The sequence below is a fragment of the Micromesistius poutassou genome (assembly GCF_964030765.1).
Source record: "Micromesistius poutassou genome assembly, chromosome: 3".
NCBI classification, from domain to species: domain Eukaryota; kingdom Metazoa; phylum Chordata; class Actinopteri; order Gadiformes; family Gadidae; genus Micromesistius; species Micromesistius poutassou.
The window spans coordinates 17,118,724-17,146,610 of record NC_140273.1 but is presented as its reverse complement, the minus strand read 5'-3'; the positions used below and the strand labels follow the sequence as shown (position 1 = coordinate 17,146,610).

At 40.6% G+C, this 27,887-nt stretch overlaps 1 protein-coding gene across 1 annotated transcript in view; it reads left to right on the top strand.

Moving 5' to 3' along the window:
* The first annotated feature begins 1,777 nt into the window (after positions 1-1,777).
* LOC311340090 (complement C3-like) overlaps positions 1,778-27,887 on the top strand; it is a 37,741-nt gene continuing 11,631 nt past the window's right edge. The window contains exons 1-32 of the mRNA XM_084464954.1: positions 1,778-1,936; positions 2,854-3,049; positions 3,255-3,420; positions 8,614-8,696; positions 10,291-10,379; positions 10,486-10,568; positions 10,644-10,731; positions 10,836-10,941; positions 11,045-11,162; positions 11,326-11,441; positions 12,667-12,813; positions 13,061-13,157; positions 13,319-13,413; positions 13,545-13,730; positions 13,862-14,014; positions 14,565-14,691; positions 15,142-15,210; positions 15,418-15,615; positions 15,881-16,001; positions 16,422-16,510; positions 16,684-16,823; positions 16,987-17,199; positions 17,316-17,373; positions 17,493-17,582; positions 17,796-18,002; positions 18,214-18,289; positions 18,417-18,576; positions 18,706-18,801; positions 26,640-26,790; positions 26,902-26,987; positions 27,261-27,323; positions 27,453-27,614. Of these exons, the coding sequence (XP_084321080.1) occupies positions 1,860-1,936; positions 2,854-3,049; positions 3,255-3,420; positions 8,614-8,696; positions 10,291-10,379; positions 10,486-10,568; positions 10,644-10,731; positions 10,836-10,941; positions 11,045-11,162; positions 11,326-11,441; positions 12,667-12,813; positions 13,061-13,157; positions 13,319-13,413; positions 13,545-13,730; positions 13,862-14,014; positions 14,565-14,691; positions 15,142-15,210; positions 15,418-15,615; positions 15,881-16,001; positions 16,422-16,510; positions 16,684-16,823; positions 16,987-17,199; positions 17,316-17,373; positions 17,493-17,582; positions 17,796-18,002; positions 18,214-18,289; positions 18,417-18,576; positions 18,706-18,801; positions 26,640-26,790; positions 26,902-26,987; positions 27,261-27,323; positions 27,453-27,614 (3,906 nt within the window). The 5' untranslated portion in view covers positions 1,778-1,859. The remainder of the gene's footprint in view (positions 1,937-2,853; positions 3,050-3,254; positions 3,421-8,613; positions 8,697-10,290; positions 10,380-10,485; positions 10,569-10,643; positions 10,732-10,835; positions 10,942-11,044; positions 11,163-11,325; positions 11,442-12,666; positions 12,814-13,060; positions 13,158-13,318; positions 13,414-13,544; positions 13,731-13,861; positions 14,015-14,564; positions 14,692-15,141; positions 15,211-15,417; positions 15,616-15,880; positions 16,002-16,421; positions 16,511-16,683; positions 16,824-16,986; positions 17,200-17,315; positions 17,374-17,492; positions 17,583-17,795; positions 18,003-18,213; positions 18,290-18,416; positions 18,577-18,705; positions 18,802-26,639; positions 26,791-26,901; positions 26,988-27,260; positions 27,324-27,452; positions 27,615-27,887) is intronic.

The following is a 27,887-nucleotide window of genomic DNA, read 5'->3' as shown; positions in this document are numbered from 1 at the left end:
GGTATAGAGGGAGAACAGAAGGGGCCCCAGTACAGAGCCTTGAGGGACAACAGTGTCAAGCGTACAAGGTTTGGACAAGGAGGGGCAGATTCAGAAATGCCAAGTTTGGCGAGAGTGGCAAGGAGGATCTGGTGGTTCACCGTGTCAAAGGTTGCGGACAGGTTGAGGAGAATGAGAACCGATGAGAGGGATGAGGCTCTGGCAGCACAGAGGGACTCAGTCACCGCGAGGAGAACCGTCTCATTGGAGTGTGCCTTCTTGAAGCCTGACTGGTGAGGGTCAAGCAAGTTGTTATGTGAGAGATAGGAGGACAGTTAGAGATGGCACATTTCAGTGTTTTAGAGAGGAATGAAAGAAGAGATAACGGTCTGTAGTTCTGGATATCGGTGGTGTCAAGGGTTGGTTTGTTGAGGAGAGGCTTTATTCTGGCAGTCTTGAAAGATGCTGGAACAATGCCTGAAATGAGGGAGGAATTGATAGGGTGGTGAGAAATGGCAGGAGGTCGCCTGAGATGGCCTGGAGGAGAGAGGAAGGGATAGGGTCAAGGGGGCAGGTGGTGGCATGTTTAGACTTAACTATTCTGTTGACCTCTTCGGAGGCGAGAGGGATAAAGTGGGTAAAAACAGAGGTGGGGATGGGCAGAGGGAGGATGGTGGCAGGGGTAAAAGAGAAGCTAATGTCCTTCACCTTCTGGGTAAAGTAGACAAAGTCATCAGCAGTGAGGGAGGAAGGAGGCAGAGGGGAGGGAGGGGTGAGGAGGGAAGAGAACATGAAAAATAGTTAGGAGTTGATTTTGGCCCAGAAGAAAGCAGAGGTGAAAGAGGTGAAATCTGAGAGAAGGTGAAGATAGTGAGATAAATCATTAGGACAGTCTGATCTCTTCCATTTCCTCTCAGCTGCCCGCAACTCTGCTCTATAAGTTAGCAGAGATTCGGACAGCCAAGGAGGAGGGGGGTGAGGATCGCACAGGTCTGGAGTGGAAGGGACAGAGGGAGTCCAAGGAGGAGGAGAGGGAGGACAACATTTCCACCCTCTCCTTCAATCAAAATATTTTTAGGCTTCAGTGAACAATGCTATTGCTTTTATAAATAAACAAACAACAGTTAAAGTTAGGCGAGGTGTGATATGGAACCCTGCAAACTGATTTGACGTCATAGCAGTTATGTTTACGCTCAACAACAGTTTGGAACCAATCAGATTGCTTGATCTAAGACAGCCGTTTTATAATGCAGGATAACAATATTGCGTTTATAAAAGTTCCTTGCTGCGCCGTCCAGCAGCCAGAGCTGTGCGCCCACAGCCTCTCACTCACTCAACACAGGCAACAATCACAAACTGTCAACATCGCAACCAAGTCCATATGTGCAGAGGGGAGTAAATGAACGGCCCCTCCCCAAGCGGTACAGCTCAGATGGGCCTTGAACTGCGATTGGTCAGAAAGACAGCTATGACAACATTGAACTCTCGTGCAGGCTCTAACTCAATATTCTGCTTTAATATAATTTTCGGGACAATTAGGGCCGGATTTGGGATTCGGGACAACAGCTTAGATTTTGGGACTGTCCCAAATTTAAGGACGTCTGATCACCCTAGACACAGCCAAGGTCTCTCCACTTAAGTCATATAACTTTCCATATAGCTCTAAACTCTTTTTGAGCCAGAAGGGAATATTTGTGTTGTCAGAACCAATAGTTGCTTAACTGCTTGCCGGGAAACTATGTGTGTGTAGAGGACATGGTTCAGAGAACAAGAGAGGGTGCCAAAGGGGTGTATTGAGAGGCATATTGACTGAATAAAAAGCAGGTTCATGGAGAGATCCACAGACTACATTTTCAGCAGACCTGCATTCAGGCGTGAAGATGCGTCTTGCAATACTTTCTATAAGTGTGGCCTGTTTGGCCCTCTTCTTGTCTTCTGTTGCTAAAGGAGCGCCATTGTGAGTATCCTTTGATTAACATAGGATTAGCATAGCTTTGCTCCTGACCTTACATAGCATAACAGTCAAATCTGATGAAAAAATAAATTAACCAAAATCGGAAATTCTGAAATTATTTGCTTACCATATATTAGAGATATTTATCAGGAGATTTGGTTTTTGACCTTGCATTATCTTATCCCTTGAAAATGTGATCGCTACATCATTGGCATGGCTACAGGAAAAAAGGTAGATGTTGATGTGCATAAAGGTATAACCAGTTAATAGTATACATCATATATAATGATGTACTGTTATAGTTATATATCTTTTTTATTGTGCTTTCTAGTGAAATTAAAAACTGGCTGCACGATTGCTGACCGTCATATAGTTTTGCATTCAAAATGTTGAAACTGTATTTTAAGTGGCAAAGGGCAAGTGCGAGCAAACAAGATACTGGGGCGATGATGAAACCTTTTATTTAGACACTTTTACCATGCGTTCACACCAAAAGCACATTTTGTTGCGTGTTCGCCTGAGTTTGCGAGCAGTCAAACTTTACTCACGGGAGTGATTCGCGAAAGTTTGATCACGCGAATGTTCTTAGTAGTGAGGAGAAGGAGGGGCTTCCTCTTGTGAACGCCAAAGTTTCTTTCCACCAATTCCTTTTTCATTCATACACAGGATCAGATGTTATAATCCCTTGTGCCAGAAGCCCCTGTCCAAACCAACCTTATAAGCACGCTGGCCACTAAGCGAATACTCCCCCTGGCTCAGATTTAGATTTTTCTAGTTTAGCAGACGTAAAACATGTATACATACGTCATATAACAGTCTAAAGCGAAGGGAAAAGTCGAAAAAGCATGATATCACCCCTTTAACAAATTGTGAAAATCTTTGTGCTTTCTTTTCTACGTTCCTCCTTTTTTCCATTCCAGGAAGGTTTTGTCTGCTCCTAACTTGTTGCGTATTGGAGCAACAGAGAACATCTTTGTGGAGTGTCAAGAATGCTCAGGTGCAGACTTGAATGTTGAAATATTAGTGAAGAACTTCCCAACTGAAAGTCTTGAACTGGACTCCAAAACTGTGACCCTAACCCAAAGAAATAACTTCCAGGCTTTTGGTGAAATTAAGGTATGGTGGTTACTCTGTTGGTTGTATTAGTTGTATTCTGTAGTTATTTGGTTGGTTTGATAAATTGTTTGCATGACCATTTGGTCCTCTGGAATTCAGTGATCATTGTGCTAAATAATGAATTATTCTGTGATTTTAAACTACCTAATAACCATACCTTTTAATATATGTTCCTGTACGATGTGCCTGTTGCATGTTGAGTTAGATCCTGGCAGATGAATTTAAAGATGACCCTGACCTGAAGCAGCAAGTGGTCCTGGAAGCAAGGTTTCCTGATGGAACCAATCTGAAGAAAGTGGTCTTGGTCTCCTTCCAGTCAGGCTACATCTTCATTCAGACCGACAAACCTCTATACACCCCAAACAGTAGAGGTAAATTTCATTGCTGAAAATAGGCAGCATTAAAATGTCTAATGTTGAAGTTTTAAAATGATTACTGTTGGAACTTGGACTTGTGACATGTGACACTAGAAACAACTAAAAGTGGTTTGAGTTCTGAAATATATAGTAAAACAATGTAGGTCAATCTGTCATCTCTTGTGTGATATTGAGCCCTGAACGTAACCAGTGGGGTTTCAGTGGGGGGTCCATTCCAACCACTTTCTACTTTCAGGGGATTGTACAGTGATTTCTGTATGTTTTCTTATAATTGTACAGTGGACATAGTTTTACTTTCTCTTTCTGCTTCATCCCGAACATCGTGGAATCCCTTTGATGCATCGTGCAATGTACCGTCATTATGGTCTAGATCAGGATTCCCCAAACTTTTTCTTAGGAGGGCCAGATCACCCTTCCTGGCTCTTTGGAAGGGCCGGAATATGTCAGTAACAGTAAATAGTAACAGTTAAAAGGCAGACTTCATTTTGTTATGGAGATATTCTACAGACGAGAAACATATTTGCTCTTTTCCACCGACAGTACCAGCACAACTCGCCACGACTTGGCGTGGCATGACTTGGTTTGGTTCCAGGCACGTCGTGTTTCCATCTAGAATAGTACCTCTTCAACGTGGACGGCTCACATAGAACACATGCGCACACTGCGCATGCTTTTCCACGCTACACATAAACAGACAGGACTACACACAGGAGTGTCTCCACCTCTGTCATGGTCCACGGCGTGTTCTTGCACGCTGATCCTGCGGTGTTCAATAATCAATCACTATCGTTGACTGAACGCTGATGCTAGTATTTAAAGATGCCGGTGTCTTGCCGAAAATGAAATCCCCGTCTGGAATCGCACCCCCTCTCCGTGTGAACGCGCTTTAGCTTATTTCATCTGTGCTTTCTAGGGTCGCATCATGCATACATGTATGACTTGTAAACTATTACGTATTTTAGTGCCCTCATAGTTCATTATCGTGAATGTGACATCTTATGTTGTGGGTCGCCTATAAAATGTAACATCGCTTTCAGTGACAAGTTGCTCATCTTGTGCTGATATGATATAAACACTGCTATAAACTATAAACCCCTTTTTTCGTCAGAAGAAATCTTACATATCTCTTTCTGTGATAAGTTGCTCATCTTGTGACGATATGATATAAACACTGCTATAACACGGAAAGGGGCTGCAATTTCTGACGGGGTTTCCGTTTTCGGCACAACACCTGGTGTCGAGTGTCTTGGACGTCGCGCTCGTCCAGTGGCATCACTCTCTGGCCAATCAGTGGCCAGCAGCCTGTTTACGTCATACAAAAGTACCGGATCAGCTCTCTTGGAACCTCGACGGAGGCGAGACTAAAAAAGTACCAGGTACCACATTTTGGCGATGGAAACGCAAAAAAAGGCGGGCCTAGTCGAGGCGAGTTGAGCTGGTACTGTCGGTGGAAAAGGGGCATAAGGTACATTTGTATAATAGCTGCTACCCAGCAGCTAAGGTTTTGAGCCCCCGCCCCCACAATAAAAAACTATCTGAGCCATCCTCAGCCCCAATTACCTATTTCCAACAGTGGCGAAGACTGCAAGGGAAGCTCAGCTTCCCCTAAAATTTCAAAATGAAATGGTGAAATATATACTGTTGTGTTAACATTTCATTGACAAAAAATGCGTTAGGACACGTCTATCTCGAAGACGAGTTTGTTCAGAATCAGCTGCTTATCGCAGGTCGACTGACTCGATTTCCTTCTCATACATTCCCTTAGCGTCACAGTGCAATTTTCCTGTTGATGAAGCGTCCATCCACTTCAATGGGGCTGCATAGAACAGCTTTTTTTAGTTTGTCGAAAGTCGACGGTCATTGGATAATGCTGCGATTATGTCCCTCCCACGGACGCTCAGTGTCTCTGGGGGTGAATGGAGGAGTGGGCTGGCCTGGGCTTCTATGTGATGATTGGAGGGTCTGCAAAAGACTGAGTTGCCGTTTGATTGACAGCGATTTTGAACTATAAAAAATCACCGGAGCTCTCTTCATTCCTCAGTCCCATCGTGGATTTTGCAAGCGAGTCGAAAGACAAACTGCAACGTATTTCTTGATATTTGCTTGGCGAAATTGCTTGACAATTTTCATCATACATTTCATACACTTATTCACACAATTCCTTGCTTCAGTTTAACATAATTCCCACATTTCCTTGTTCAAGTATGATAGTTGGCCATCACTTTGATTCAGGGAGCCTGAGGTCTGAACTTCAAGTCCTGTATTCAGATCAGTACTTGCAGGGTGACAAGGGAAAGCTGTGTGATTTCTTGGTGTTCCTTAAAGACATGGAGTTGGACAGTGCAATGCCTCAGCTTTACAAACTGTGCTCATTAGTGGCAACAATTTGAGCTACATCTGCAGGTATATAAAGGAGCTTTTCCTGTTTAAAGTGGCTCAAGTCCTACACCTGTAACACAATGGGCCAAGGCTGTTTAAGCAGCCTAGCTCTGCTGGCCATTGAGAGGACACTGGTCAAGTCACTTAAAAAGACAGCTAGTTGGTATGATAGAGCATTTCCTTGAAAAGTAACAGAGAGGATAATTTACATATACATAAATTGACAATTGATATGATGTAGGCCGGAAATGAGCTTCCCCTTTTTGAAAGACTAGCAGCCACCACTGATTTCCAAATATATCACCATAATAATATCAGCATATATTGTAGCATAATAATAGCAATTGATGCCCAATTATGTTAACTTCTTTAACTCATGAGCAGTATTTCTCGTGTCTTTTGTCTATGATTGACCTCAAAGCAGTTGTTTAAATGCATTCAGTCTAGATTACTTGGGCCAGTCCTCAGAATACCCTCCTACTTCAGTTCATGACCTGAATTTTGACCACTTGAATATGAGTAATGAATATTGTATTTTGAATATCTGCAGCTTGAACATTGAATCTGAAGTAAACATTGACAAAAACTATTATAATTCGTGTTTTTGAAATGGCACAATTGAAAAAAAAAAGATTTAGAATTTTTTTTAAAGAGGTTAATTTAAAACAAATATATTCAGAAGCCCCTGTTTTTAAAATATAATGTTTACATTTTGTGAATTCAAAGGTGTTTACCACAAACAATAGGAAATGCATATGTAACAAAGGCTGGGAAACTACTTATGAATGGCTGAATCTGGTACAACCCGATTCTTTTATTTTCCATAGTCACACTGGGGGAATATGACATGAGCACAATTGAGAATTTTTATTTTTTAACATAACATTTTTAAATACCTCTCATTATTGATATCGTGTCCCACACAAACATTCTCTTTGTCCCGCATTTGGTTGAGGCTCAGGGGCCGTATTCACAAAGCTTTTTATCTTACCGCTAGGAGTGCTCCTAACTCGCGCTAAAACATTTTACGTAGGAGTTTTTTCTTAAAAGTTATTCACAAAGCCGCTGAGACCTACTCATACTAAGGATAAATCACTAAGAGTGAACTAAGAGTAACGCCCCCTAACGCCCCCTTACGTCGATTCTCGTGCACGAGTTTTGAAGCGGTCAGTACGGTGATTGGCTGTTGAGTGCCGGCGGTCTCCGTGAAACTCATTCGCAACTTCCCACAAACGAGCCCACTAAATCAACGAAAAATAAGGAAATAGCCTAGGCTACAAATTAAGTCCTATCAAATAGTTATGGACAGTGCAGTTAGCAGAATACACGCACGATGACAAGTTTGTGCAGACCACGATAATGACGTTGTATGCACGTTAAAAAGAGAGCCAAAGCAAACAATAAAAATACGTAAATTGCATTATATCAAGGAAGTAATTAAAAGCACCCTGCAAACTATTATCCAATGAGCATATTTCCAGCACTTAAAGTTTGGGCGTAGCCAGAGATTGTAATTAAGGTGCGCCTGTGAGAGTTTGGGTGGCCTCAAGTTCAGTGATTTACCGGAATGCTATTAGAATAACTGCTGCAAGTGTCCAGTGGAAGCCAGGGTCCGGAGCGATCGATACGACCATCCTGAAAGCAGCCCTGGCTCTCCACTAAATCACTCCACGCTGTACATGGGGGAATGAAATGTATGGATATAATCGTAAAATCCAATAGGGGGGTTTCCTTCACAGCCCCGCTTCTGTGGTAGCGAATGCGTGGACCTAGACCGGTCACTACGCAGTCCTAGTGCAACGCGCACCGCGCACCGCTCACCGTGCTCTCTGTCACATTTTGCTTTAAATCGAAAGAAATCGTTGTAATGAATTAATTCTGAAAATATTTAGGTGTGCCAGGACCACGCTTGGGTGTCCCAGGCACACCCGTGGCTACGTCACTAAACACTTTAAATATCAGCCCATACCACCGTTCAAGTCCTCCTATCATGATGAATGAAGGAGAAGACAACGTGAAACGCAAGCGAAAGCCCAACTGGTCCGACTCCCGACTCCTTACTGAGCAGATTATAAACTCTACAATAAATTATCTTACAATAAATGATTAGATAGTAATCATAAGTAAGAGTAGTTATAGGCCTATTATTTTTACTTCAAACCATTTATTTTTATTTGAAATAAATAATGATGATTAAAGTGTTGTATTACTGTTAATACATGAGACAAATAATGATGGGTTAAGTGATTTATTTATATTTATATATTAAATAATTAAGGATGATTAAAGGTACATTTGTAACATTGCCCTCGTGTGTTTTAACCATCACTGATGGTTGCGATATTCCTCAATCGTCGTCATTGCAAAGTTGCATTTTCCCTGTTGCTAAATATCAGAGTGTTATTCACTAATTCCACAACAAGTTTGATACCCTCACGATTTTGCCCATATCGCCTTATCAATTCACAGTCTTCCATTGTCTCCAAAACATTTCGTCTCGCAGCCATTTTCCGATTCTTTGTGAATAGGTCTTACTGAGTTAGGAGTCCTCTCGAGGACTTTTAAGCTCTCCTAGACTTAGGTGCTACTTTTAGGCCTAAAATACTTTGTGAATTGCTCTTAGTGAAAAAAGTTAGGAGTCCTAAATTTAAGACTGACACGCCCATTATTTTTAGGAGTTACTCCTAAATTCGCCACTTATGACCTACTTTTAGCCCTAAGATTCTTTGTGAATACGGCCCCTGGTCATTCTAGGGTTAGGATTAAAATGACATACCAACATTGTCTTCCTGTTTGTGTCTCTTTCAGTTCATTATAGGGTGTTTGGTGTAACACCTGGTATGAAACCAGTAGCCGATGACCAGGACTCCATCATCAACATTAATATTGTGGTACAGTTTCATTCTGTATTTTTAGGGGTCCGAGCAGCGAAGCTGCTTGGTCCCCTATTGTTTCTGTACCATTCATTTTTTCCCCCAAATTCTGTAAAAGTCATACTGCAGCCTATACCGTAAGTCGAAAACTCTTGAAATTTTCAGGTTGCCCCCACTACCCATAAACCCAAATTTGTGGTACTGCACACAAAAGGTTTTTGGCTATTCTAAAGGCTATTGTAAAAAAACATCAATTAGGCTTATTTCTCCTCACCAGATGGCCCTGCTCTTATGCCCTAAAATTGTTTACTTTTCCCACAATTTCATAGAAAAGCCAAACATGATAAAAAGATTCACAGGCTACAAAAAGAATCAAGAATTCACCAAAATCGCCACATAAAATCTTTAGATCAAGCCTCACAAAAATCATCAGACAGAATTATTTTTATTTATTTCCATTTGAGAAATATTGGCCAATAAAGTTGGAGCAGTTAGCCCATTTTTCTTATATGACCATTTTGTTATTGTATAAAAAAACATATGACTATCATTAGGTGGATACCAATCACCAACCGCTACCCATAAACCCAAATTGTGGTACTGCACCCAAAGGTGGCGCTATTTAAAAAAAATAAATGAACTAGCCTTATTTCTCCTTACCAGATTGACCTGGACTCAAAATTCTTTCATCATATTCATCTCTAAAATCAGATGCATCTTTTTCACTCTGGTCTTCTGCTCTAAAAATGTCTTTTCTTTTTTCCCAATTTCATAGAAAAGGCAAACGTGCACAGTCTCAGCCCATTTTTCCTATATGACCATTATGTTACTGTATAACTACCATACGACTATCATTTGGTGGATACCATTAACAGTGCAAATTTTCAGATCTGTTTTAAGAAAGCCCTTAATTCTCTTAATTCTTAATTCTCACATTTTCACTATGTGAATGAGGCTTCATGCAGTTCAGCAATGGCAGAGGCTCATCTGGGTAATCCCTTGTACTGGGAATCCTTAGGTTGAGAGTTCGAATCCTGATTAGAGTATGCTGAACATGACATTCTGTCATTCACTCATTTAAGAAACACAACATTGAGCAGCACCTGAAATTCATCACGCAATCAACATTCCGGCTCATTAGTTTCCAAGAATCTGACTGCCAAGACACAGTATGGCATTAAGGGGAGCTTCTTCGTTAACCAATATTCCTTCATATTTATATTTCTCCCATTAGTGTTCTTGACTACAAATGTTTAATTTCCCCAGAATTTCAAAGATTTTTCAGGTATGTGTGCTTGGAGTTTTCTTGAAGTTGTGTGCTTATCAATAGATATTGTCACCATGTGAATGAGGCTACAGTTCAGGTTAGTCACTGGCTCAATGGGATAATGACTTGTACTGGTGATCCTTAGGTTGAGAGGGCTAAATATTTTAATTTCATAAAGGTATTACCTGCAGGCCAAAAAAACATGCTCACGCTAGATTGATTTAGGTTTTCACATAAATGCATATTCATTTCAGAGAATTACATTTTCTCACAAATGTATATGTTTTGTTTCAGATATTTTGATACTTAACCTTACTAAAAGTCTGTGTGTGGTTGTTTTAACAGACTCCTGATAACATTATTTTACCAGAGGACCCTGTCTCACTAAAATCAGGAATATACTCTGGACTTTACGTTCTTCCTGAGATAGTGAGGTGGGCAAATGTTTTTTTTGCTCATGATTATCTAATTTTTATTTTTGAAACTAAACAATCATACTGATTTAATGGGACATGTGGGTGTGTTTTGATATATTTGTAGTAACGGGGTGTGGAAAGTGGTAGTCACATTCCAGAACAAAAAACAGCACGAATACTCTGCTGAGTTTGAGGTCAAAGAATATGGTAAGACATTCACCATTGTGAAATATTTCAGGTTAATCTGATTAAATATTTTTAACACTGATTATTTTTTCTCAGTTTTACCGAGCTTTGAGGTTACAATTACCCCTGATAAAAAATACTTCCATGTCGATGATGAGCAGTTGACCGTAGACATCAGAGCCACGTGAGTTCAAGTTAACATTTTAGGGGATGTTGTAGGATATAGGTACATATTTATATTATCTGTTGATAATGAAGTTCACTCAAGTGAAATATATGTGCTTTCAGGTATCTGTTTGGGAAAGAAGTGGAAGGGAGTGCTTATGTGGTCTTTGGAATGTTTGATGAAAACAAGGAAAAACATAGTTTCCCAGGCTCCATTCAGCGAGTGATGGTCAGCATATTTCCCTATTGAAGTAGTCACAACTCGATCAGGATTTATAGGCAACTACATATTCAATAATAACATTGATTCAGAAATTGTCATATGTTGTCAGGTAGTAAAAGGTAAAGCACAAGCCATATTAACGAGGACACAAATCCAAGGAACCTTTCCAGACATTAAGAAGGAGGTGAAGAGTTCCATATATGTTGCTGTCACTGTGCTGTCATCTGGTGAGTAGATTATGTTTGCATCTAAATTGAAATCAAAATATTGAGTCAGCATTTGTTCTTAAGTGTGTGTGTGTGTGTGTGTGTGTGTGTGTGTGTGTGTGTGTGTGTGTGTGTGTGTGTGTGTGTGTGTGTGTGTGTGTGTGTGTACTTATTGTCCCACCAGGTAGTGAATTAGTGGAAGCAGAGAAACAAGGCATCAATATTGTTGAATCTCCTTATACAATCCATTTGAAGAATACACCACAGTATTTCAAACCAACAACGTTCTTTGAAGTTTTGGTAAAGCACTTTTTTTTGTAATGATATTCCAACCATATTGACTGTGGGTTGTGTTTTATGATTTAAGCTGTCTTTCTCAAGTAAACCTCATTATCTTATGATGTTAATTATGATGTTAATTTTCATTTATATACATTGATATGAATACACCCAATATAAATCCATCCCAAGACAAACATCCCCACAAAAAACTCCCTCCCCAAAATGCAGATCCAGAGAAATATACCATGTGCATTCAGAATCCCTTTCTGGGCTTGGTTCATGAGAGGTTGAATTTAAATGCTGCAGGTGTACCACAGAGGGTTGGAGAGAACCCTCTGTGGTACTCTATACAATGGGTCAGTAGGACTGACAAAAAAAATTTTTTTAAGGATTTTTGTACATGTACAGACTTGACATATAGTGCACAGGCTTTGGTTACCTTACGCAAACATAGACTGCATCGTACATAAGCCACACTTGCTGTTTTCATTGCAAAGACACTCTTTTCTACACGCCGAGTAGCGTCCCGTTATAGAAAAGACAACACATGTTGTAAGATTCGATGGTCTTATTCTGTGTTAATGAGTGGTATTGATGCTGTGATACACGGTAAGGTTTTGGGCAGTGTTGGAAGTCATAGGGAGGCTGTATGGCAGCGCTGTTGTGAGGGCTCGATTTGGAATCACGACCCACTTAAGTTCCAACAAAGACACACTGCTTTGAAAATAAAACTAAAAAGAGGTTGGTTCATTATGCAAAGTTTAAATTCAATTGCACCGCAGGACTAGTGTTATTAAATACCACCCAAATAAATGCACAATTCTGGATTACGAATCACCAGAAAAATAATAAGTGAGTATTTGCCTAAGGTAATTTTGTCAACCTGTTTGTGCTAGTGGGGGATAAACAATTAGCGAAGAGTGATCGTCACAAACTTTTTCGGAAGGTAAAATCACCTTGAGGGAAATCGCAGAGCAGCAAAAACTGCACCGAGCGATTTGGTTCATACACCTTTGTATATAGGCCGCACTCGAACATAGGCACCACAACCGTCATTTATCTGAAAAAAAAATTATACAGGTGTGTTCCATATTTGTGTAATTATGGTACTTCATGCTAGAGGTTTTTCTTCTATTAAAAGATGACTTAAAACACGATCAGAGAACCAGGCTTAAGTCAAGTAAGCTTAGATTGTGTATGCATGTTTTTCCGGGGGCTGAGTGTCTTGTTTGTCTCTTGCTAGGTTTATGTTGAGTACCCTGACGGCTCTCCAGCCGCTGACGTACCATTACGGTTGGACCCAGGTGGCGTACAAGTCACAACAACCAAAAATGGTTTTGCCAGGGCCAATGTCAACCCATCAGGTTCTCCTCCATATCTGGATATTACTGTAAGTCCCATGAGCGCTTTTAATTTTTATTTATTTTTCTTAAACATGCCCTGTGTTTGGTTAAGATGAAGTACCAGATAATTATTCACCAACTATATTATAGGTGCAAAAGACCAGTGTTTTACTGGAAAGTGACTGTTGAATTCTATAGAGATGTTAAAGAGGGATCACATTTTTGGGATTTGTGGTTTGCCGAAATTGCATCTCTGTGCTATTGTGCTTATTTCTATGTTTATATTTATGATAGGCAAGAACTGATTCACAAGTTTCAAGCGATAGACAGACATCAGCAACTATGAGAGCACTTCCTTACGAAAGCGGGATCCGCAGCTACCTACAAATCGGTAAAGAACACATTTACATAATGACATTGTTACACAAGCGTAACGTAAGCCATTCAACGGCCAGTCGTTTGATATTTGTGCCTTTCTTCATGTGTCATCTACTATTTTGCAATAGTTGTAGTTACAACGGTTAGAGCTTCTCTCTGTTATTTCCAATGCAGGTGTGATCTCATCTGAAGTTAGATTAGGAGATAACCTCCAAATCACCTTCACTCTCCACGGTGCTCCACAGTCCACTCGTGATATCACTTATCTGGTGAGTAAAGTTGAACGTGTATCTAGCAGAAGACGTAGTTGCCTCTTTCCATGCTTATGCTTTTGTTGGTTTATGTAATGAAGTTGGTTTGATGAAGGCCCTCTGATGTATGAGCCTGTTTATGTATTCAGATCCAGAGCAGGGGCCAGCTGGTGAAATATGGCCGTTTCAGGACAGAGTTGATGTCAATAGCAATGACATTAACAGTCACCAAAGAAATGCTGCCATCATTCCGCATTACTGCTTACCACCACGATCGAGGTGAGGTGGTCTCCGACTCTGTCTGGGTGGACGTCATAGACACCTGTATGGGCTCGGTGAGGAGAAGCTGACACCAATTTAGCTGTGTTTGAATTCGTAAAAACATAATCTCCTCTCAAGTATTGGCTTCAGAGCATTTTCAATGACAAAATAAAAGCCCTTTTCTTTTGCCTCAAAATTGTTGTAGTTGAAGGTGGTTCCAGACTCAGCCCTTCCCTCAATGCCTCGGCAAACATTCAGCTACACCATCACAGGCGACCCAGGAGCCACAGTCGGCCTGGTAGCAGTTGACAAAGGAGTCTACGCCCTCAACAACAAACACCGCCTCACTCAGAAAAAGGCAGTTTTTCCATGTTTTCTTTCATTTATTTTTACTTAAAGGTTGTATCAGCGATGTTGGGTGACATCACTTCTTATGGGGCGGGCCGCTAGTGGATTGTGAGGAAAGGTCAGATGAATGTGATAATTTATGTTTCGGCCTAGCATCGCTGATGCAACCTTTAAAATATGATAGTTGTTGATATGTTTGTTTGATCATGTTTGTTAATTTCAACCTAATAAAACACAGATTTGTGTTTTCACTTGTATAAAGCAGTTTGCTTTAAATAGAAAATAGCCAAGTATGACATTTCCCCAAAATTAGCTTTGTTACAAATCAAATTGTTTACACTAGCTTACACTAACTGGAAAATTGTAAATTGTAAAAAGCATGAGGACCTTTCCACAACATCACATTAAACATGAATCACTAAAGGCTCATGATATATTTCTTATATATTTATAATTCAAAACACCAACAGGTGTGTCAAACTGAATGACGTGAAGGTATATGGTCACATGAGGGAATAAAATATCAGGCTGAAGTTATTGTTTTTCTCCACCCCCTTCAGGTGTGGGATGTAGTGGAGAAGGCTGATACAGGATGCACACCTGGTGGAGGGAAGGACAGCATGAACGTGTTCTATGATGCAGGACTGTTGTTTCAGAGCAACCTTATCGGGACTGCGGACAGAGGAGGTACTCAAACACTCCACTAATTGTCACTTTCTCCCCCGTCATAGGTTTCTTCCTGAAGTTATTTGGCCATTTAAAACATGCCACAGTGGAAAACGAAGTAGTGCATGCTGGTAAAGGCAGGTGAAAGAGGCTTAATGGGTGGGGCCGAGGGATTCAAAGAGACCAATAGACCAACACAGCAGCTTTAAGATACGCTTTCATCTAGAGTCATTTACAGTGAATACAGAAACAGGTTATTAGGCAGTAGGTTAGGCAAGGTTATCCAAACACAGACTCTTGGTGTTATATTCTTTTCAATAGTTGCGTTTGTAGAATTAGTTAATTATTGAGGTTTTTTTTTATGCAAACAAAATCTAATGATGGCACTGCTCACTATTATATATATTGTTTTTGTTGTTCCCTATAATGTCATTATTATGTTATGTTATATAATACATTGTTCTGTTCCAGTATTAAAATGTGAAGTTTCAACAAGGACGAAGCGTGCCCCAGCTACACTCGATGTTAGAACTACCCTCTGTGAGTAAAATGAAGCCACCAGACAAGTTGTTTTGTATGTAGGGTACACAGCATAGTTCCCTCTAGTAACACGATCAGCAATGTTGGTATAAATATATGTATTCAGATGTGAAAAGTCACTATTCTACAAATGTATACTTTTTAGTAGTTCACATCACTTTCCCTTTCCACACCTTTGCCTTCACCTCTGCTCTGTATCCCTCTCAGTGAGTGAATACAAAGACAGCTTGCTGCGCCAATGTTGTTTGGATGGGATGGCGGAAACGCCGCTATCGTACAGCTGTGAGCGGCGCAAGGAGTACATCTCAGATGGGAAAGCCTGTGCTGATGCCTTCTTCAAGTGCTGCCAAGAGCTAACCAAACTACGAACTGAAAGTAGAGCTGAAGCCCTCTACGCGGCTCGCAGTAAGTATTGGGGATGAGGAGTATGGACTTGGATGGCATTGGGTAATCTTTGATAATTAGGGTAATAGAATAAAAGACCCTGAGGTCTTGTTCTAGACTGCCTTGACAAACCACATCATGGAGGAAAGAAAATATGAAGACTGAGGAAAAACTCTTTGGAAGAAGATATCTAAAGAATGTGCAATGAAAAAAGATTTGGAATGCAGAAATTATCAGCAGAAATGTTGATATGACTATATCTTACCCTTTTCATCCCACACTTTAGGTGAGGAGAGGAATATTGTCTTCCAAGACAGTGGGCAAATTGGTACTCGTACCGAATTTCCTGAAAGTTGGCTATGGGTAGATTACAAACTCCCTCTTTGCCCTCGCAATGATCCTAACTGGTGAGCAAACTGAATAAATTACATAAAGATCTCTTCAACCATGCCGTTGATTTCAGTTGTTCGTTTTTTGTGCTTTGTGATTCATAATTTATTATTGAAACATTTAAATGGGACATATTATACCACCAGGTGTGAGTGTGATTAGCTATTACAAGCAGTTTTGAAAATGTTCCGCTTCTGACATCACAGGTGGGTGTGTCCGCCTAGATGTGTGCTGGATAGATCGGTCTACCAGCCTACCCAGTGGACTGTAGCAAACGATGCTCATCTATCCAGCACACATCTAGGTGGACACGCCCACCTGTGATGTCAGAAGCTGCCATGAACCTGCTACATTTTCAAAACGTCTTGTAAGTCTTGTATGTAAATATGTAATCCAAATTTGACAACACATAAACAGATGTTTTTCCTATAATTCAGTAAGACAACATCTTTGGAGAAAACGACTGCGTTGAAAGACTCGATCACCACCTGGCATCTTACTGGAATCAGTCTGTCTCCGACTCATGGTGCCCATTCCTCTCTTTAGCCTGTGCATGTGCCTCGTATCCAACACATCTCATTTCCATTTAGTCTCATTTGCTTTTTATCCTTAACTTCTTATCTGGAACATGCTCCCATTTTTCCTCTCGTTTCGTTGTGGTCACATTACTCATTCCTGTCTCCTCCGTTCGTCTTAAAGGTATCTGTGTAGATGACACAATGAAGATAATTGTCCAGAAGAATTTCTTCATTGATCTTAGACTACCCTATTCAGCTGTCCGTGGAGAACAAATTGAAATAAAGGCAATCCTTCATAACTATCTGTCGAACGAAATCACAGTGAGTCTGAATATTATTTGTTAACCAAGTTTCCAAAACCACTGTGGGGGTAAAAGGGAATTCAGTGATATGTACTAATATAATCATGCATCTTAATTTTTTTCCACATCCCTTTGTACTCATGATGCTCTTTCGACTGTCCTGTTTTTACTCTCAACCAAAGGTCCAGGTATATCTGAAAGAGTTAACGGATGTGTGCAGTTTAGCGTCAAAGCGAAAGGAGTACACCCAGACAGTCAGAGTGGCTTCCAAGAGCACACGCTCTGTGCCTTTCATCATAATCCCTATGAAGCATGGCAAGTTTCCTATTGAGGTGAAGGCTTCTGTGGGGAATGAACAAATCAACGATGGCATCAGAAAGGAGCTGCTAGTAGTGGTGAGTAAACGGGTAATATATATATTTGAATAACAATATACTCCTATTACATTCCTGTGCTGATGACTTCACTTGTATTCAATGTGTCAATAAAATCAATTGTACCTTTTTGATAGCCTAATGGAATAAAGAAAAAAGTCCAAGTGAATAGAAACCTGAGAGTTGGCAACATCCGTAAGTTTTAGTCTACTTACCACATTCATATGGTACAAAACACAAATGAACTCCCAGATATTAGTAATCATGAGTAATCATGGTGATGAACCGTTTCCAAAACTGTATTCAACTTCCAGGGAGTAAACAGATGGAGATTATTACAAATCCAATTGATGTGAAATATATTGTTCCAAACACACCTGAGACTTCACAAATATATATTACAGGTAAGATGCATTTTTAATCAATTGATTTGTAATCGGTCAAATAAATATATCATTTTAATTCGATTTTACTATGATTGTGTGCACTATCCAATTGGATAAGCACGATGTTGTGATCGACCTACTTCTCTGCAGCCACAATCATTGTTGGTGGGAATCTTTTCTCATCCTTAATGTCTGTAATTGTTGTGTGTGGGGCTTTATATTCATGTGTAGGAGGATCGCAGATGAACGTGCTTGTGGAGAAGGTCCTGAGTGGCTCATCTATGGGCCATCTAATCCAACAGCCCTGGGGCTGCGGAGAGCAGAACATGGCCGCCATGACTCTACCTGTTATTGCTACATCGTATTTGGACAAAACCAAACAGTGGGATACAGTGGGATTTTCAAAACGTGCTAATGCCCTTGAATATATTAAGACAGGTACCTCTATACACACACACACACACACACACACACACACACACACACACACACACACACACACACACACACACACACACACACACACACACACACACACACACACACACACACACACTTTCTGTTGTTGAATGTGCACTGAGGGTTTATTGAAATGCATTTTCTTACATTCTTGCTCATTGGTAATTAAGGTTTGTGTGTCACTGATCAGGGTTCCGAACTGAGCTTGCCTATCGCAAGCCTGATGGAGCTTTTAGTACCTATCCGGAGACAACTGCTCTCTCATGGTAAGGCATTGACACACTGGAAAACATGATATTTTATTTTATGTACCTGTATGTCCAGTCCATTTATTTTACGCTCAGTGAATGCTGATTCAACTTCCCTCTGTTTACATCCCTTCTCCTACCAAAGGCTGACATCTTATGTTGCAAAGGTGTTTAGCATGGCCTATAGTCTGGTAGACATCGACATAAATGTTATCTGCGGTGCCATCAAATGGGTGATTCTAAACTCACAGAAGCCTGATGGCAGGTTCATGGAGATTGGAAAAGTATTGCAAGGAGAGATGATGGTGTGTACATGGAGTTATAAAACAATTGTAATGGTGGATAAAGCACTTATAACTATCACATTTGTCGTAGGCTATCAAGCAATTGATGAACATGATTTTGGCTGCCTGCTCACTCTTGTGTACATGTAGGGGAATGTGCGTGGCTCGGACTCTGATGCCTCCATGACGGCTTTCTCACTCATTGCCATCCAGGAGGCAAGGCCGATTTGTGCTGACATTGTTAATGTGAGTAGCACATTCCTTACATTTATTCCTGTACCCCCATATCTGTTTGTCCTTGTTTTTACATCCTACTTATATGCATGTCAAGAAGAAGAAAAATATGAAATCTATTGTAAATAGTGAGTTATTCTCGGTTTATCAAGCTTGTTATCGAATCACCTGAGCAGTGACATATTTAGAAAACAGTCTCAGATTAAAATCTTGCGGTTGGTTTGCTCACTTCAAGTGAAAAGTCTTATGTCAGACGTAAAGAAACCTTTTACATGCCTCTCCAGGCGATGTTACTGCTTTCATTCACAATACACGTATTACCAGTAGTGATCCTTAAATGTTACCAGGTCTTGAGAAGGCAAATTCCCATTCACACACGACCCCCATGCAGGAAATGTCCCACAACATTTCTGGGATAGATTGCATGTGTGTTTTATGTTTTATTACAGGATCCCCATTAGCTTATGCCATAGCAGTTCGCTAGTCTTCCTGGGGTCCACATCAAATACACATTCCAACAAGTAATACTCAATACAGTACATATACAAAAATGTTAACAGTAATACATTACAACAGTGCAGCAGTTATTGACATAGTAAAACAAATAAATAAAAACAATACAGTTTAAACCAGTATCATTGATTGTAATCCTAGACATCATGAATCCAGGCAAACATCACTCCTATAAAAAGTAGCGTCCATTTAACCAAAATAAATAAAATAAACCAACACCTGACATCAACCACTGAAAAAGTGTATCTTTAATCTCTTTTTGAAGGATATTTTGCTCTTTTCTTGACGGATATCAATTGGTAATTCATTCCAAATTTTACTCGCTCTATAAAGCACTGTTCTTTTCAGCGAATTAGTTCTTGGGTGAGCTTGCACAATATCACCCTTGCCTGCCTTCCTGGTATTATGTTTATGCACAGTATTACAAAAAACGATTTGCTCTTTCAGGAACTGAGGTCTGTGTGTTCTCAATGTGTTGCTAAGAAATGGCCCTGTGCTTGAGGCCAGCCTCTTTTCAACATTGAGCCATGATAGGCTAGACTGCATCTTAAGAATGCTAGTTCTAGACGAGCAACCTAGAACAAGCCTATCAACCCTGTTCTGAACAACTTGTCATTTTGTCAGATCTCTTTTCGTGTTTGAGGCCCAGACCACTGAACCGTAAAGGCCCCAGTATACTCGCCGTTCCCAAGTTGTCGCGTGACAATAGCCGTTTCTCAATACCAAGTACACGGACTACGTTCTCGCGGACTTGGAAGTACGTACTTGGCAAGTCCGGACTTTCAAGTACAGACTTCCGAGAACGCGAGTACGCACCTGCAATTGGAACAGCAGCGGACTCGATGATGCATTCTGGGATATTTAACGGTCCCAAAGTCCACACGAGTCACCTCCGATGCATCCTCGGTAGAACGGCCTCATCGAGAACGCATCGAGAACACTTCCGGGTTTTACGACAGTACTCGCGTACTTGCGTACTTGGAATTGGAACAGTGCTTGGGCTACCACTGATGACGTTTATCGAGAACGCAAGTACACGAGAACGCGAATTGAGAAACGGCTAATGTGACTTCAAAATGACGTAGATCTCGCCGGCGCGACAGGATTTAAGCCCTGTCGCGCCGTGTCGCGCACCACTTTTTTTTTTCAGTGGCGTGTGACAAAGCGGAAGCACAAGACGGAACATTTCGAAGGCGGACTTGATGGAGAGTGTGGATCCACAGGTGCATGACCAGCTGAAACAAACGCTGTTACAGACCAGAGCTGTTTCTGAAATGCTATACTACATACTGCCGCAGTATATACTGTGCACTACATACTACTCCCCGCCCTAGTATGCAGTATAGTATGCAAGTATGACAAGTATCATGCAGGTCATGTGACACAGTCACATGACCAAAAAATTGTGACGAAATTTGACGTGTCAGACTGCCGTGGTTTTCGAGCCGGCTCTCCCCTACATTTACGCAGATATTTTTTTACCATTTAACATGTCGCACTTTTCCATCGTTAAGTCGAACAATGAGGCGCAGGAGAAGGGCACTGCTGAATAAAACAGCAGTTTTATTTATTCAGTTGAGCCATTTGTTCTGTTAACAATGAAAAACACACGATTACAAAAACATACGAAAGCTTATCACATCAAAATAAACAACTTATACTTACATTTGTATTCGCCGCTCGCATTGTCCGCCATTATTTTAAATGTTCAGCAGTGCCGCGTTGCATTATGGGATACAGTATCTGACGTAGTGAGCTCTGAATGTATGCTAGAAATTTTTGCCCGATTAGTACATCATCCGGGTAACTGTCGCATACTGCAAAAAAAACATTTTTCGCGTACTGCATATTACTTACTTCTTTTACGTCACGATCAGTATACGAGCAGTATGTAGTATGCCATTTCAGAAACGGCTTATGTTAGAGCACACCCAGCAGCACCCACGAAGAATGTGTGAACGTTGATTCACATTTAAATGCGCGTTATTATTAAGGTTTTTTGTTTGTTTTATTGTTTCTTTCTTTATATTTTCAATTTTATTGTGTTGTGTGTGTGTATATATATATATATATATAAACATCCATAGAATCCAATATCGTCGCCGACATTGACTGTGACATCATTGCTGCTGCCAGCTCTGCCATTGTTTAAGTTTTATTCTTCTTCTAGTGCGTGGAAATAGTAAAAAGTCGGTAGCCTTTCCTCAGTGGCGACACCTCTGTTCAGGAGAAGACTGCAAATAATGTCGCGGCCACCAGCGCGAGTATAAATAGTCACGGCTCGCCCGTCAACTTGGGAACGGCGAGTATACTGCGGCCTTAATCCAGGTGGGATAAAATGAATGATCTACAGACTTCATCCAGGATATGAGATGGTACATATGGTGCGCATTGTCTAGTGAAATTAATGCTTACCCCCATTTTTTTAATGATTCTATCGATATGTTCTGATCATGCCAGATGGTTATCAATGACCATGGCCAGTAATTTCACCTTCTCCACTTGTTGCTCTTTGGCCACATATAAATGCAATTTTGGCCTAGCAGCCAGTTTGTGTCTAGACCATAAAATAATGCTCTTAGTTTTAGATGTGTTCAAGACAAGCTTGTTAGATTTAATCCATTCATGCACAATTTCTAGTTCTTGTGATACAACTTCATTCATCCTACGAGTTCATAATACATTATAGAATCATCGGCATACATCACAATACTAGCATTTTTTACAGCAGAAGGCAAATCATTAGTGAAAATAGATAAGAGGAGAGGTCCAAGACAACTTCATTGAGGCACACCACAAGTTAAGTTACTGCTATTGTGACCATGTGTATGATTCTCTGCTGCTCGCTGAATCACTTCACAGAGACAGGTTGAAGCACTGGACTGGTTTACTGCAAAATGGGAAAACACACAACCAGTGTGCACAAATAAATGACCGGTCTGTTCCCGCTCGAACACAGTGTAAGTTCGATGCGTCTGAGCAATTTACATATCGTGATCGTATAGTGGTATTTTTTACATTTTCTCAAACAAAAAGCACATAACACAAAACAATATTACAAGAGTACAAAATAGAACATACCTGCAAAATGGGAAAACACACAACCAGTGTGCACAAATAAATGACCGGTCTGTTCCCGTTCAAACTATAAAAGAGGAGCCCCACATTAGTGCGCACAGGTCACATACACCTCGTGCTTAAGGACTCCACACATCACGCAATTATCTCTTTACAAACCAATAAAACAAAGGGATTTACAAGCATTAAGTTCAACAAACATGCAACAAATCAAATGCTGATCGAGTTCAAACATCTTATGCGTGGTTTACATTTATAACTTAATTTATGTACAAGTGGACAGAACGGCGACTTACCACAGCGTAAGTTCGATGCGTCTGAGCAATTTACATATTGCCCAGCATTAACTTAAACACAAACTTCCGCTGTGGACTTCCAAAATAAAATATAAAAAGTTGAATCCCAAGTTTGACAGGAATTTAACAAATAAAACTGTTATTTACACTGTTACACTATTAGATAAACTGCAATTCCAGCATCAACTATACAATTGTTTTCAATGAATCCCTTGTAGGCCTATGTCATTTTGAATATAATTTTAGGACCTGTTTTTGGTTTGTAGGTCTGTAGCAGCAGCCAACCAATATTGGTTTCAAGTGAGGTAGATGTATTTGAACCCACAGTGCTTCTACATTATTACACATCAATTCCAGAAACAATTTTGAAGGAAGATGACTTTGTATGTAAATAGCCACTCCCCCTCCATATCTGTCCCTGTCCTTTCTGAATAAAGAGTAACCCTCTAACGATACCACTGGGTCAAGAATGAAAGAGTCTAAGGACCCTATCTTGCACCCAGCACAAAGCGACTTTCTACACCGACGTATGTATCGTTGCTAGTTTGCACCCGGCGCAAAGCTGATTTTCCCCCGCAGCAACCAGGCGCCACTACACTTGCGCCTGGAGAGGCGTGTCGGCGAAAAGCGGAGGCGTGTTCCGGTGCAAATGATACTTGGTGCTATTTTACCAATCTAAACATTGCGCCAATCCAATTGCGCAACTGACCGAAAAAATCCTGGTCTAAATGCACTAGCGGATAGCGCAGTTGGTGTTGCTATTTTGACGTGCTATGGCAGGTTGGAACTGCAACATACGCTTACACACACACACCTAGGCTATACACAGCACAAACATGCAAACGATTAGCCTGATTTAATGATGTCAAAGATTGTTCATATGAGTGAAACTGCATAGAAATAGCAGATTGTGGAAACATTTTTTTCCATAGGGGCATGAATGAACACAGTAGAGTAGGCTATGCCATGCGTTTAAATAATAATAATAATAACAATAATAAACTCAAGCAAAGTATATTCCAGCCTCCCAAAACAAAATCTTGTTTTAAAATCTTGTGTAACAGCTGATACAGCGGTAAATTATACTTTTAAATCAATGCATCTGCAAACACCGTACAGCAAACACATATTTTCTTGACACAGAAATCGTGTACAAGCCCATATCTTTCGGGATTGATGAAGATTTGATTGTGAGAAAACATAGTTTTACCGCGAGTGTTTCAAAGAATGAATGAATGCGGATGATGCTTGACACACGTGTGTGTGCGCACCCATCTGTTTAAACACACGCAAACTAAACACGTAACACATAATACAGTCCATGGCGATGTATATTAACGGGCGGACACATGCATATTATCAACACAAGTCGATAATGATAATGTATACAATACTGGTAACAAACGATGTTTGTTAATGTATTGCCGCATATCATTAAATAGATCCACAGTTGCGGCCACAGGACCGCGTCCGCATATCATATATGTGTTAAGTTGTCTTTGCCGCAATTTACATGACGACTCAGTGTTTCTGAAGTTGTAGAAGAAAACACTATTCCATGTGTGAATTAGGCCTATTATTTGGCCATAAACTGAGCCATTTGAAGTTTGAAATTCATGTGGTCATGCATCTGTCTCAGCTGAGACTGCAAACACGCTGTCAAAATATCAACTCGTCAAGTCAAATGCGCTGGCTCTTAAAGGGGATGGGAGATGGAACTCTCATTGGTTTATTGCACGTTACGCCCAAAACACACCTACAGGTTTCAGATCAACTCATTTTAGATTTGCGTCGGGCGCAAGAGTCATTAATCCGCCGTCATAATAGCAACATCGCCATAGAACCGCCCACAAAGCTACTTCCGTTTTGCGCTAAAATACTTGCGTTTTAGACCGTCTAAATAGGGCCCAAGGTGTGCAATTAATTGTTCTGCTACAACCTTTTCAATTACTTTTGAGATGGCAGGGAGTATGCTTATGGGTCTGTAATTGCTTACCTCCTCTTTATCTCCAGATTTGTTTACAGGGGTTATTATAGCCAGTTTTAAGACACTGGGGAAAGTGCTCTCATGATCATCTATACACTTATTTATTAATTGAGTTATAGGGGAAGTGATTATTTCTTGATGTTTTTTTTATTAGCGCTGTGTCAAGTCCATAACCGTTTTCACGTATGTCCTCTATCTTTTCTCCACATTTGTAGAGCAGGAGGTTCGACCGTGAGGGTCATTCACACTTATTCACACTTGATGCCCGATATGCGGACATTGGTGTCGCTCAGTCATCAGTAGAATCTCCGGCTGATTAAGGGGGGCGGGCTTGCAAGGGGCAGGATATGACGTCGAGGTTCGCAAGAGGCGGGATCGGGTTTGTTTTGGTTTGACCGCAGACAGCACGCAGGCAAAACGGGCAGAACTCATCGCGATCATCTTAAAAGTTGCTGCAGTGATGCATATATTCCGTTGCATCCACAACATCTGCATCGATCGATGAAAGATTGGTGTGTGTGTGAGTGTGTGTGTGTGTGATTGGACGAGCAAGGAGAGCGAGTGGTAGCGCGTGTGAGTTTAGAGAAGTAATGAACAAGTCCGGTTGTGTCTGTGCAAACGAGTACTGTAAAGTTTGTGAAACTAAGAATAAAGTACCCAGCCTGTCAAGAATCGGTGGCCGCTTCATTCCGACCATATTCAAACCTATAAGCAGACCCACTGCCGTTATCCCCGAGAGAACATCAGACCTGGAGGAACGTCTCTCCTGTGCTCCTCGACTACAGTCTGGGAGCCGACAGCAGGAAAGGTGTAATATAATGATTAAAAAAAACATTTTCTATATACACGTGCAGCTGTGAACTCATGCATTGTAATTTATTGCATGATGTTGTACTTGAGGGTTACGATAAGACCTATCATTTAGCGTTCACCACGAATGACTCTGAAAAGCAGTGGCACATTAAAATATTTTTTAAACCATTCAGCGAACAACAGGCAACAGGTTGATTATCGATTAGGGTGCGGGTACCACTCAATGACATGCAAACGTAGACCGAAGCGTCATCAACTGATGAAATGCCGACATCCTACTGCTCATTCACATATAAGGTAATTAGCATTTCCGCTTGCTAAAATACTACCTCAGGGGTAGTCTTTTTTCAGGAGGTCCAACGTGTATCATTCACATGTACAGCCCGTCAGTAGAATAGCGGGAATAGATGGTTGTACGTCCATATGTGAAAGCAGCTTCTATATGTCGAAAGGGTAGTGATACATTTATCAACCTTTGTCTCTTTGTCTGTGACATTTGTCTGTGTCAAAGTAAAAGGTCATTAGCTGGGACTTGGGGGAGGTGCTTTTTTATAAAATGTTGCCCCAAGTAACCCCAACAGAATCTAAGAAATAATTGTTTTGAGTTGCCACCGCAAAATGAAGTCTGAATACTCTGGACTGGAAACCAAAACCTGAAAGGGGCATGTGGACTGTGGTTGATAGCTGGTTTTAGCTGCCACATCCGTAGATCCAGGCTCCTCTGCCTCGGCCGATGTGTGACTGGGGCTTAATATATTACATTGGTAAAACAACACAGTTGACAACCTTGCTATTGGCTACCTCATTAAATATAGTATTTAAAATTCAAGGTGAAGAATAATAAAAGTATTTTATTAATATATCATGAATAAAGTTGTATTATATTATTCATAAAGTGATTGGTGGAGGGTTCATGATTGATCACATTCATTTGATACATGTTGTATCAAATGTTAGTTTACATGGGGAGCTCAACATACAAACCCCCCTTTCTTTCATGGGTCTTCACAACCGAATAATTTCATCATGTGCATAAATGTTTACAATGATTCTCTATGTGAGACAAAAGCTAGATTTGTATTCATGTTGATTATTTAGTTATTTGCTTGTTATCATGCATCACACCACTTGATCTTAAATAATTGTCATACCTGTTTGTCCAGAGCATCCCAGGAAGTGTAAACAAAGCTGTGGATTACCTGGAGAAGCGTCTACCACACCTTACCAACCCATATGCTGTTGCCATGGTATCCTATGCACTGGCCAACGAAAATAAGTTTAACAAGGCGATCCTCTACGATGCTGCATCCCGAGGTTTTTACAAGTCCTTCTGAAACATCATAGAAATTTAACGATGGACAAATGAAACAAACTAAATCAAACAGCAAGATTTATTTTTGTCCTGTCTACTCTTGTGTTCCTCAGACCGTGACCATTGGCCAGTGACGTCGAGTCATGTCTACACACTAGAGGCCACAGCATATGCTCTTCTAGCTCTGGTCAAAGTCAAGGTGAGCATCTCCTTTCAAGGAGAAAATACAATACGAAACAAAATCTGTTGTCAATGCTCACAAAGTCAATGCTTTGAATTCATAATGTCATTCCAATGTTGCCGTTACATATATGTATATATGCACACACACACACACACACACACACACACACACACACACACACACACACACACACACACACACACACACACACACACACACACACACACACACACACACACACACACACAAATTAAAAATATTAATAAAAAAATTGTTGCCCGATTAAAGGACTTTGAGGCTGCTGCACCAATTGTCAGATGGCTTAGCATTCAGACAATCTATTCTACTCAGGTAAAATGCATTCATTTCAATCTTACGTTTAAGTCTCTCACTCTTGCTGTGCTCTGCTTTCATGGTCCTCTGTACATATGATCTGTTTGTGTTTCATTTTATGGGTGTATTTCACTATGTGTTGTCCAGGCAACCATCATGGTGTATCAGGCACTTGCAGAGTATTGGATTAATGCTAAAGAGCAACAATATGCCATAGATATAGAGGTTCAAGTGGAAGGCCGCTCAGGGTCGAACTTGCCTCCCTTCAGAATCAACAATGAAAACGCCTATCAGTCTAGAACCACTAAGGTAGGCATACATTGGCAAATTATGAATTGTATTCACTGCTGGTGGCAAAGAATGGTGAAGCTCTGGAGAAGATCTAAAGTTGATCGGTAACGTCAGGGATGCTATGTCCATCCTTTCTATCATTCTATCATCTGCCTATCATTGTGATCGGACATAGACCAGAGATGGGTACTTAAGTCATCCCAGATGGCAAATTTGGTCGTTACAGCAGCAGAACAATGCAACTAAATATCAATATAAAATGATGAGTAAACGTACAATAGCATTCAATAA